The sequence below is a fragment of the Zeus faber genome (assembly GCF_960531495.2).
Source record: "Zeus faber genome assembly, chromosome: 3".
NCBI classification, from domain to species: Eukaryota; Metazoa; Chordata; class Actinopteri; order Zeiformes; family Zeidae; genus Zeus; species Zeus faber.
The window spans coordinates 18,358,650-18,371,073 of record NC_137190.1 but is presented as its reverse complement, the minus strand read 5'-3'; the positions used below and the strand labels follow the sequence as shown (position 1 = coordinate 18,371,073).

General features: G+C 39.9%; 1 protein-coding gene across 1 annotated transcript; it reads left to right on the top strand.

The window, feature by feature from the left end:
- Nucleotides 1–4,215: 4,215 nt before the first annotated feature.
- Nucleotides 4,216–11,063, top strand: rhcga (Rh family, C glycoprotein a; the record flags this gene model as incomplete). Its single annotated transcript, XM_079997376.1, has 11 exons — nucleotides 4,216–4,444; nucleotides 5,720–5,912; nucleotides 6,239–6,389; nucleotides 7,742–7,889; nucleotides 7,984–8,150; nucleotides 8,398–8,535; nucleotides 8,777–8,913; nucleotides 9,177–9,301; nucleotides 9,593–9,666; nucleotides 9,778–9,851; nucleotides 10,114–11,063. 11 exons carry the CDS (start codon nucleotides 4,216–4,218, stop codon nucleotides 10,145–10,147), a joined length of 1,470 nt encoding a protein of 489 aa, XP_079853502.1. The 3' UTR covers nucleotides 10,148–11,063.
- Between the last annotated feature and the right edge of the window lie 1,361 nt (nucleotides 11,064–12,424).

Genomic DNA, 12,424 nt, shown 5'->3' with positions numbered 1-12,424 from the left:
TGATGAAGCCCTTTAGCGGTCAAAAATAACAAGGGGAGAAGAATTTGGAAGGAACAATTTTAATAGAGAGGAGTTCAAATGCTTTGGGTTTTGGAAAGGATTTAGTAACATAAACCTCAAGCCTCAAACTAGACAGGACTGAACAGGTCAAGAGGTTTTTAACCAGTGTTTACTGACAAAATAAGGACACCCAGGTTAGACTTAATAGTGGGCTATAATGGCAATATGTATGGATTAAACATGATCAATTGCAAACATTTTCTATACATACACTGGGCAGCCCGGCCCCGGGGTCTAGACCCTCCAGACTTTGGGCGGGTGATTTCTTGCCCACACGCGGGATCTGTGGAAAGTGTATATTTTCAAGTCAAATTTGAATTTAATCCAACACAATTTCATTGAACTTCAAATGTTTGTCGTGAATTTTACTGTTTAGCCTATGCTGTAAACTGAAAGGGAAATACCAGAAGCAGTTACCAAGGAGTGGCAATAGTCACTCGTCGCTCTGGCCTGGTGGTATGACAGTGACAACACAAAGTTTTAAGTGATGTCTCAATCTTACACTCCGTACGTTTAATACCCGTCAAACATGTTCTGTTCCCTTTGCTTGTCACATGTTAGTCCCATGATGATGATCAGTGTCGCTGGTCTCTATAAACAAAAGATGGCACGACCAGACTGTAAGACTGTTTCTCCTGCAAACTCAAAATCTGAAATTTCGCAGCCGCCCCTGAAGTCTTTTTTACCAGTTCTGTAGTGAATAAGTAATATTTTCACTTTTGCTATCACCTAGAAACCTGCTTTGTGCCACATTTCCACTGAACTCATTGCTCATTCAAGGCATCCGGAACAGAAAACCTTGAATGGGCAATAACTTTATTTGCTACCAGTATCATTGCCATGGCGTTCTAAATAAACTATCAACTGTCAAATTAATGGAAATGCCTTAATTCTTATTCTTTTTTTCCTTATTCAGAGTGAGGTCCGCCTTTCCGGGGCTGATTTGTATCGCAGCCCTGTCACACGGCGAGCCACGTGTGCGTTGCACGACAGAGTTGACTCGTGTGTGGGCTGTTACGGAGGCCCTGGCCGAGACGTATCGCGGGGTCAGATCTTCTGAGAAGGGAGAAGGTGGCTGTCACAGAGAGACAGCCGGCTCCTTGTCTCTCTTCTATATCTCTGTCATCCGCGCTGCGGACTGTTGTGTGCAGGTTCATAAACATACCCCTCCTGTTTGTCACGCTGCCCGGAACAAAAACAACAGAACACGGGTGCCAAGGAGACGCCACAATATCACTAATTTCTTCAGGCCCTGACAAGTGGTGGAAAAAAAAAAGTACTCTCAGCACAACAAAATAGTAGTGTATCTATATATATAAGTATATAGTAATATATAGTAATATATATGTATAACATACAGTATAAGACTGTTGGGGACCTACATGTGCAGCTGACCAGGGGACCACTCAGCTAACCACCTGATTAAACACTACACAGTACAGTCGACAATATTTAGGCAATAATATCAAAGCAGTGGCAGTTTATTTCCTTATTTATTCATTTATTTTTTACAAAAATTAGTAAAATCCTTTTCATCATTCCGGCCTGGATCGCCTTCTACTGGGATATTTTCTTGCCGTGGGTCCCGTAGCCGTCACACGTACTGTAGGTCTTTTTGGTTCTTTTGCATTTTTTTCATGTATTAATTCCTATGTTTTGAACATAGGACTTTTCATTCCTTTCTTCCATGTCCAGGAGTTTTCTTGTGTTTCATTCACACGGCTTGTATACCTGCTATAATCAGTATTGGTATAAGTTTGGCAGCAATCAATATGACTTGAAGGACTGATTTATGGAGAAAGCCACTGAACTGGTTGTCAACTGTCTTTGCTGCTCCTTTCTGTGGCCTGACTACGTAATGTTCAAAATGATGATTAGATTTGAAACCTGCAAAGAAAACACTTAATGTGGCAGAAAAAGTGGAATGTTAGGGTTGTTTTTATAACTAATCTATGAGTTATGATTGTTTAATGGAAATGACAAGCTGATCCTCTGCTTTGTGGCTGTAATTGACAGTTCTGCGCAGAGCTGCAATTAAATGCAACCGATATGTATAATTTGGCAAAGTATGAATAGTGGTAATTCACTGATCTGTGTCTTACTTACCTTTAGATTGACAGAAACTCATAACATCTGAAGCTGCTGGACTCTGGAATGCTTGTTATAATAACAAGAAGAATTCCGCACCATGTGACAATGAGCATGATTTTGGAAGCTGCGTAACAGATACAATCTGGAACCTCTATGCCGCCACTGTGGCACATGTTAGGAGTCCTCAGGTCATCTGTCACTCACCGCTGTTGTTCTCAACGTGCTTTTTCAAAATTTGATCAGATATTCTCAGATGCTTTTCAAATATTTGCATTACCCAAAAAGGACCATACTGGTGGCAAACTGAGGTTTGGCCTCTACACTAGTTGGAGCACATATTTTACATTTTCCCTCGCAAAGGTTATTTTAACATGACACTTTTGTCAAAGTTACTTCATTTTGCTGTATTTTGTTTTTGTTAAAGCAATGGCCCTTTGGGCTTTTCAAAGGGAATCAACAAATACAAAATCAATGATCATGGACAAAAATCTGCTTTCATCAGGAAAATGGTCAGGTTTAATGTAAAATGTTTGTGCTGTCTAGTAAACGGACTAAAACTTAATTTCACACCAGTGTGGTCCTTTAGTATTTCATTTTCCACACAGGCATATTTATATAGTAATAGAGAACTTTTTAACATGCCCTTGTTTATAATGCCTTACCTTTTTTTGTATTTTGCATATGCAGACTTTTACTGGATTGACACTATTATTGTCACAATTCATGAGCATAAGCAGTTATATAATTTTTTAATCATAGTCATCCAGAGTCAACAATTTCACATATATTAACGTATCAACATACGTAACAAAATATTTAACTCACTGAAAGGGTATTGATAAAGAAATTCTGTATTTATTTTAACTCAGCAGTTTCCTCAAATATATAATAATATACGTTATAGTGATGTTAGACATTATTTGATCTATTTGTGTTTAACTTCTCAGTAAAGACTGAAAACCCTTAATAAATAAAAGTAATAAATTATGTCCTTTGAGAAATCTTGACAAAAGCTGTTACATAAGGAATTTAAAGTTTGCATTTAAATTAACAGGATGCAGATAAAATCTGGAATGTTCAGTATTATCACAGAGACGCATGATGGATGTTAACACATGAATCCTTTCCCCTTGATAGAGATCTTGATGAGCACAAGTCAAGGTGCACATGTTTCTTCCAGACGCCAGTGAGATCCAGACGTGTTCCAGTAGAAGAACGTATTATTACTATCTTATCCATATTCAATTTACTCAGGCGGTCGGAATAATGAGCTGTTGACACATAAATGGATGCACACGCATGGCCAGGCACATACACACACTCACATTGTGCTTGACTTGTTATTGCATGCAATGTCCATCTTCTATTTTATTATTTTTTATAAATTGTTTTTAAAAAGGCTGAGAGAGCCAGGGCACAAGCATTTTGTTGCATTTTGAATGTATGTGGTGTTTAAGTGCACATGACAATAAACTTGAAACTTAAAACATTCACAAAACTACTCATTGAACACTAACTGTTGTATAGCGGCAGTTCTTTGTGCTTTGACATTATGGTGCTGTATAAATAAAGTTATTATTGTTAGGGTTAGGCTATTATTTTATTATTATTATTATTATTATTATTATTATTATTTATGCAACCCGGGTTCGTGTGTCTCTCCCCCCCTCTCTCTACCTACCATTTCTGGTCTCTCTCTGCTGCGCTCTACAAACAAAAACAAAAAACTGCCCAAAATATGTGAAAAAAATGATTATCATGATTATCAAAAATGATTTCATGATATATCATGTACTGATTGTAATTACAGCATTAAACACAAATGTGTCGTTTGCTCGTTAAAAATGAAAAAATAAAACAATTTCTCATGAAGACTTGATGAGCAGCTAATGGCATATCACGAGGTGTGGGCTGGAGGGAGTGACAAGGAGTTGTACCTTTTACAAGTGGGCAGGTTACAACACCTGTACTCCCAAAGGCCTATAAATAGCATACAAAGCAGGGCGCAGGACTTAAAGCATACAGAGTATCACTTAGCCCTACCTCGCCTGGGTGGTTGCCATCATGGGGAACTGTGTCCAGTCAACGAAGGACTTCTTCTGCGGGCCCAAAAACACCAACATTCGGATCAGTCTGCCGGCGGTGTGCTTCGTCTGGCAGATTGCCATGATCATCCTGTTTGGCGTTTTCATCCGATACGACGAAGAGTCGGACGTGAGGCTCTGGGAAATCTTCAAAAGGGAGCACAACATAACAAGTGATATTGAGAATGACTTCTACTTCAGATACCCCAGTGAGTATCACGTTTAAGAATTGAACAGTTTGTCGTTAAAATGGTACTTTAATTTCCGCATTCATCTTCATCTTTGATGCTTTTTCAGGACTTTTGGATTACCTGAAGAAAACGTATATCGTGCGTCGGAAATATAGAGAAAGAGATATAGCAAATTGACCCTGTATACAATCATTACACAATCAATCAATACTGAGACAATATTGTGCTTTATTTCCGACTTCATTGTTCTAGTCTCGAAATGCCTCTGTAGCCTTGTCCTGAACGGTGCCATACAATGAGAGCATGTGTTATATCAGTTGATTTATTTTCTATTGTCATCAAATATGTGACCCACCGCATACTTTAGGGTCACTCGGCGGCTTTCAACTTTTTCACTTTTTTCGCATCATTTGAAAGTGAATAATCAGAGCTTCCAAAAAAGGTGCCACTTGTGCAAATCAAGAAAATATTTTTAAAGCTTTGACTTGTTAATGTCAAGGCTGTAGCAAAGCCTGTTTCTGAGAAAATCATCTTGAAAGTTTTGCCGAGACTCGTCTTCATTCGGCTCCCAGAAAGCAAATGGTTTAAGCCATTTGGCTTATTAAGAGACTGCTATATGGAGCAATCACTGCTTTGTTCTTGTGTTTTGAGGGAACGTTGAACGTATTTTTGTTTTGAAAAAAGCTTTTATTTAACAGTGACAATATGCATGGAAATATTAATTCATCCATCTTGTGGGTTAATAAATACATAAACTAACTTAAGTATTTCTTAATTAGATAAAAGAAACAGGTAACAGCGCTCAGCATGAAACATAAAAATATGTACAATAAAACAAAAAATCTTCATCTCTCACCCTCACTCTCACTCACCTTCTCAACCTCACTCTCACTATCTCACCCTCTCTCTCACCCTCACTCTCTCACCCTCGCTCTCTCACTCTCTCACCCTCACTCTCACTTTCTCACTATCTCACCCTCACTCTCTCACCCTCGCTCTCTCACTCTCTCACCCTCACTCTCACTCTCTCACCCTCGCTCTCTCACTCTCCCACCCTCACTCTCACTCTCTCACCCTCACTCTCTCACTCTCTCACCCTCACTCTCACTCTCTCACCCTCGCTCTCTCACTCTCCCACCCTCACTCTCACTCTCTCACCCTCACTCTCTCACCCTCGCTCTCACTCAATTTCTCCACCTCACTCTCACTATCTCACCCCCACTCGCCCTCTCTCACTCTCTTGCCCTCACTCTCTCACCCTCACTCTCTCACTGTCTCTCGCTCTCTCGCCAGGCTTCCAGGACGTGCACGTGATGATCTTCGTTGGATTCGGCTTCCTCATGACCTTCCTGAAGCGCTACAGCTTTGGCGGCGTGGGCTTCAACTTCCTGATCGCCTCCTTTGGGCTGCAGTGGGCCCTCCTGATGCAGGGCTGGTTCCACGCCCTCGACCCGGCCACGGGGAAGATCTCCATCGGTGTCGAGAGGTAACGCACTGCACATGCAAAGTAAACACTGTCTGTGGGTGGGGTGGGGTGGGGGCACTTTCAACTCAGTTATGTCACACGATACACTCATTTATCATTCCAGTCATTTCACATTTGACACATTAACCCTTAGTCAGGTTATGCATTCTACTGCCAGACCAAACACGATTCTTCTCATAGCAAAAGACAAAGGGGGCCAGGTTGTAAAGGGTTGAAATAGATGGAGCCCATCAGGTTTTTCTACTTCCAAGCCCTTTTGACACTTCTTGGTACACCTTAACACCACCCCTCCCCATCCTCTCCACCTCTGCTCTTCATCCCTGAAGTTTGATCAACGCTGACTTCTGCGTGGCTGGCAGCCTGATCGCCTATGGCGCCCTGCTGGGGAAGGTCAGTCCAGTCCAGCTGATGGTTGTCACCTTGTTCGGAATCACACTTTTTGCGGTGGAAGAATTCATCATCCTCGACCTCCTCCACGTAAGTAGCACACAGGACGCATTTGGTGACCAAGAGGTCAAAGTTGGAGTGTGTGTGTGTGTGTGTGTGTGTGTGTGTGTGTGTGTGTGTGTGTGTGTGTGTGTGTGTGTGTGTGTGCGTGCGCGCGCGCGCGCGCGTGCATGCGTGCGTGCGTGCATGTGTATGTGTATGTGTGTGAAGAGGCAGACTGACTTAGCCCTGTTGGTCCCCTGCTCGTTTTCATTGGGTCTTCTGTAAAGCAGGGTCCCGCCAAAATTGCAAGTGCTACTCAAACCAATATAGTAACAACACAAACAACTAAATAGACAGACAATAAACAATAAAAATACAGATTAATATAAACATAAAATGACAGGATTTATTTGTTTGTTTGTTTGTTTATTTGTTTGCTAATTTGTGTACTGCAGCAGCTGGAAGCATAAGGTTACATCTTGTGCAGCGCTTTGGTGCATACCAGATGTGTACTTTATCCCGGCGTTTTTAGGCACAGTTGAGCGGCAGAGACATTGGGGTACCACCTTGGTAGGCTCTATGGCTGTATTGATCAATTTAAATATCTGCTTGTCATTGTAAACATTAAATTGCACAAACTTAACACAAAGGGATCATTTTCAACATATCATGTTTGTTAATTAAAATAACTGATCAGTTGAATAGGCAGCATAACACACAAAACTTTTATTGGCCAAAAAAACATGGTTTAAAATAAGAGGTTATTTAATGTCTGGCAGTGTGTTTATGAGACTGTAAGCTTTGAAAAATCAACCAGAGGCCCTCAAGGTTCATGTCCGCCAGCTCCAAATCCGCACCACATGCAGTATGAAACCATGTGTCCGTTAAAGGTGCAGTGTGTAAAATTTACAGAACGAACTTGGCAGAAATGGAATACAATATTTATAATATAATATTTTTAATCAGTGTAAAATCCCATGAAAATAAGAATCGTTGTGTTCTTGTAATCTTAGAATGAATCGTTTTTATCTACATAGGGTGCTCGTCCCCTTCCAGGGAGCCCGCCATGCTGCACCGCCCCGGGGAGGGTTATTCAGTTGCGATCTGCAACCTCGCCACTAGATGCCACTAAATTCTACACACTGCACCATTAACATGGGAGCATTTGAAACGCAAACTTTTTCTGTCTGCCTCACATAAGCTCAGCTTCCAGTGTGTAACAGGCCTTGTGTGTTTTCTTGTAGGGTAGGGCATGGTGGGGTAGTGGGGGGACCCCATGGTAGCACTTCAAACAGGCCCCAAAATCATCAGGTGTGTGTGTGTGTGTGTGTGTGTGTGTGTGTGTGTGTGTGTGTGTGTGTGTGTGTGTGTGTGTGTGTGTGTGTGTGTGTGTGTCACAGTGCAGGGATGCCGGCGGCTCCATGGTTATCCATGCCTTTGGAGGGTATTATGGTCTGGCCATCTCCTGGGTCCTCTATAGGCCAAAGCTATATCAGAGCAAGCGCTTGAACGGATCCCTCTACCACTCGGACATGTTTGCCATGATTGGTAAGTTTCAATTTTAGATCTGTTTGTGTATGTGTTTGCTTATTTGTTTCGGTCACGATCCCTTCTGATTGTGAATCACATTGTCACTTCACAGGTACACTGTTCCTGTGGATGTACTGGCCCAGTTTCAACTCAGCCATCACCGACACGGGTTCTGGACAGCACAGAGCAGCCATCAACACGTACCTGGCGCTGGCGTCCTCGGTCCTCACGACCGTGGCGATCTCCAGCATGTCCCAGAAGACAGGAAAACTGGACATGGTAACATTCGGCCATTTTGCACTACACAGTTATAAACAACCAAACAAAGAAACAATATTTAAACAAAAAAAAAGCACATAAAGTGGCATTCAATTCGAGTCCATAACTAATTTTACCTTATTTTGTAGAGAGTATATAACAAAGGAGCCGCAAACAATAATAGTTTATTAAAAAATTGTTTTTTTTTGGGGGGGGGGGGGGGGGGGGGGTTTGGCGTTTCCTGACTCACTGCTTTTGTAATTAACAGGTACATATCCAGAATGCCACCCTGGCAGGGGGCGTTGCCATGGGCACCGCAGCAGAGTTCCAGATCATGCCCTATGGCTCACTGATTGTTGGATTCTGCTGCGGCATAATCTCCACCTTCGGCTACCTCTTTGTCACTGTGAGTAATTTCAAGATTACTTAGAAAGGGATTACAACAACTGAACAGACAGACATTATTCTATTACATTATTATAATAATAATAATAATAATAATAATAATAATAATAATAATAATAACAATAATAATAATAATAATGATAATGATAATATATGAATAAAGGAAAAAATACTCACTCTAAAAGTAATGTGAAATAAGTTATGACTTGGTAAAGTTGGACTTGCATCTCTTCCCCATCCAGCCTTTCCTGGAGAAGAGGCTCAAGCTCCAAGACACATGTGGAGTCCACAATCTGCACGCGGTGCCCGGGATGCTGGGCGGCTTCATTGGAGCCATCGTCGCTGCGGCCGCAACCGAAGCTGTATATTCAAGAGAAGGGTGAGTCATACCGTGGATATTCCCACAATTAAATAATAATTAAAAAAAAAATCTAAAATTAAAATGAAACACATTCCGATGCAGACTCACTCTGTCAACTTGAAATGCAGGGTTATCCAGCGGAACACACATTGAAAACAGTGCTGGTTCACCTTTTTTCCTTAAGTGACAGTATTATAATGTAGAATAGTGTAATGACATTGTCGAGAGAAAAAAAAAAGATCCTTGTGATGATTTTCTTCCCTCCTTTTCTTTCTTGCCAGATTGATCTCCACGTTTGACTTTGAAGGGGCCTTTGCGGACAGAAGTGTGGGTACGCAGGGTGGCTTCCAGGCTGCTGGAACATGCGTGGCCATTGCATTTGGAGTCGTGGGGGGAACTGGCGTTGGTGAGTTTGGGCAATGCATGGTGCAGTCCAGGGTGTTAGGCGCTTTAGCTGGATAGTGTAGTGTCTTGAGGTAAGATAAGGACTTCTCCGGATTTCTCTGACCTAAAGTCTTCAAACATATGTTGTTAAAGCCTTGGGTTTCTGGATTAATAAGTCCACATTGTGGGACTATCCGGCATGACCAGCATTCTGCTTATTCTAGTCAACTGCTTTTTATCTTTTTCTAATTCACAACTCCCTGAGCATTTACTTAAGTAAGGTTTCATTCCAACTCATTCTCTTCTCTGTCAGGTTTGATCCTGAGGCTTCCCATCTGGGGGGACCCTGCTGATGACAACTGCTTTGACGATGAGGTTTACTGGGAGGTGAGGGTGCTATTCCACACGTTCACCACTAGGGAGCGCTGCTGCTTCGTGGAGTAGAAATAGATTTGGGATTTGGGGATGGCTGATTCTGGTAACTGTCACACCTCTCAGGTCCCCGAGGAAGATGAGAGCATCCCTCCTGTGTTAGAGTACAACAACCACATGGTGTACAAGCACCAGGACATGTGAGTATTCCAATAAAATACACAGTTCTTCAGTTCAAAAAAAAATAATAATAATAACTACTGCGTTTAAGTATATGAATGGGAGTTCATATTAAGTGAGCTACTTACAGATGTTTTAGAAATGTGATACTGTAGGTTGCTGTAAGTGAAAACTTCCAGGGGAAAAAAAATTGTTGAAGCGAAATGCGGCACAAGTCAAAGTATTGTGTTATTCCTTACAGTGTAGAAAATCTCCCTGAATGACTTTTTCCCTCTCTTGTAGAACTGAGTCCAACTTCTCTGTGGAGCAAAGCTAGAGCATCACGGAAGACACTGTAAATGACAAGACCATTATTTTCACAAATATTAAAAAAATAGTGAAATAAATTGTGTAAATCGGCATCTCGCGTTAAATAAATTCCCCACGAGAATTATATGCTGCACAAAAATGTACATAAATGCACAAATACACATGCAAACGCAGGCATGCACAAAATTAATAAGGAAGCCTTAGAGAAAACCCAAATGAATCAAATGCACACAGGACACACTGCTTTTGCTTTTGAATGAATTTTTGATTTGCTTTTACACTTTAGAATGATTCTTACTGGCAAGTCTGTGGGTCTTTTTGTAGATGGAGTAAGTTGTTGTTTTCAAGACAGCTACCGTCACCACTTTGTGAATGTCATGTAAACTGTGATTATGAATCTTTTCTAGGAACAGGGAGTGATCCTGCAGCATGTTCACTGGTTGTAAATATCTCTTTTGTTTTGTTTTTGAGACTGGAATGTGGCTTTCAATGCGCCCCCCCCATAGATTTTGGAATAGCATTTTCATCTGTGATTAAACAAATCAACATATTTTGATGTATGATATTTTGATGCACTTTAGTGCAAGTTGACTTTAAGTTTTCAGAGCAAATGAAATGATGTGATTCAGCAGGACTAATAAATGGAAGATCACTAATTGCAATATTCTTTCCAGGTGAATATGTATTTGCTCTATTTGTTTGGAAGAAGTTACTACAGTAGGAAACAGGTGTTGACTTAACTTTTACAATTATTTAAATATAATTTTTGACTAATTAATAGGCTATAGAACCTTAACATGCTTATATTTGTCTATTCACTATTTGTGTTTGAAAGCCTCACATGAAACCTTATTTTATTATTATAACTGCACCTTTTATCTTGACTTGTATTTATTTCAGGTATTATTTTCGTATGTCTTACTTCTCTGACTATTTTTTGCTTGTTTTTATTGTTTTACATATTTTATGAACTCAATTAAAGGTGTTGTATAAATGTATATGACTGTATGATGACTTTTCCTATCAGTATATACTTGTATGTTACACCCATTGCTTTACAATACAACAATAATTAAAAATACGTTTGTTTTCATTTGGTTATTATGGACACGTTTGACTGCAACCAGTCAATGAAGTAGTTCATGAACTATTTTTGATGAATAAGAAAATTAAAATGATACATTAAGATTTTACTACTCACATATCACTCAATTAAATCATATAATTAATACCGATACTACATAAATCAATATAAAAACAAATAATAAAAAAATATCAATAGCCATGTGGAAAATATCCCTAGAGTGCCCTGATGGTGCTCTGCAACCGCCACGATATTATAACAAATTATCCATTATTACCCATTTTTACAGTGACATACCTGTCATGGCAATAAAAAAAACATGTTATTTCAAAGCTAATGACAAGCGTTGGATATGATTTGAATATGAAGATTTTATCACATGAAAGCCAATTTTTTTTTTTTAAATGATAAATGTTCCTTTATCTTATCGACAAGTATTCATTTTGGGTATTGTTTTAGTATGTCTTTTACTTCTCAGACTATTTTTAGCTTGTTTTTATTGTTGTTCTCATTTTCCAAACTAAATTAAAGGTGTTATATAAATGATTATTCATATTATTATATTACATTATTATTATTATTATAATACATAATCATTATGCACTTGTGATATAGATTAAAGTCATACGCGTCTCTCGTGGCCCTGAGCCTCCATTAGAGGCAGATTACTGAACATATGCCAGTGTGGAGTGTTAAACTCAGATTTGGCTGAACAGGTCCGACAGGGATCCTCATCCCTTGCGATCACCACAAGCCAGCCGCCCCCTGGCCAGACTTTCCAACATGTCATTTTGATGCTAATGAAGACTGGACAGACCAGTCAATAGGGTCATTTCCTGTCCAATCCACTGTGACATTAATGAACTCTAAACATACTGGATGGCGTCACCTTTGCACCCCTTAAGAGGTTTGGCTTTTAAGAAGCGAGGGCGTCTGGATAGGGTTAGAGATTAGACATTATGACAAGACAAGACTCATATATTGTCAATGAGGATGGCAGGGACATTTTATTGGGATTAAGATGGCACTTTACAAACAGGCCTTTGCAAGAACGATCAGCAGCTTCCACCAGCTTTGTACACTGTATATTCATATATATATATATATATATATATATATATATATATATATACACATATATCTGTATACACACATATATATATATATATATATCTGTATATACATAATAGTCTATTTATT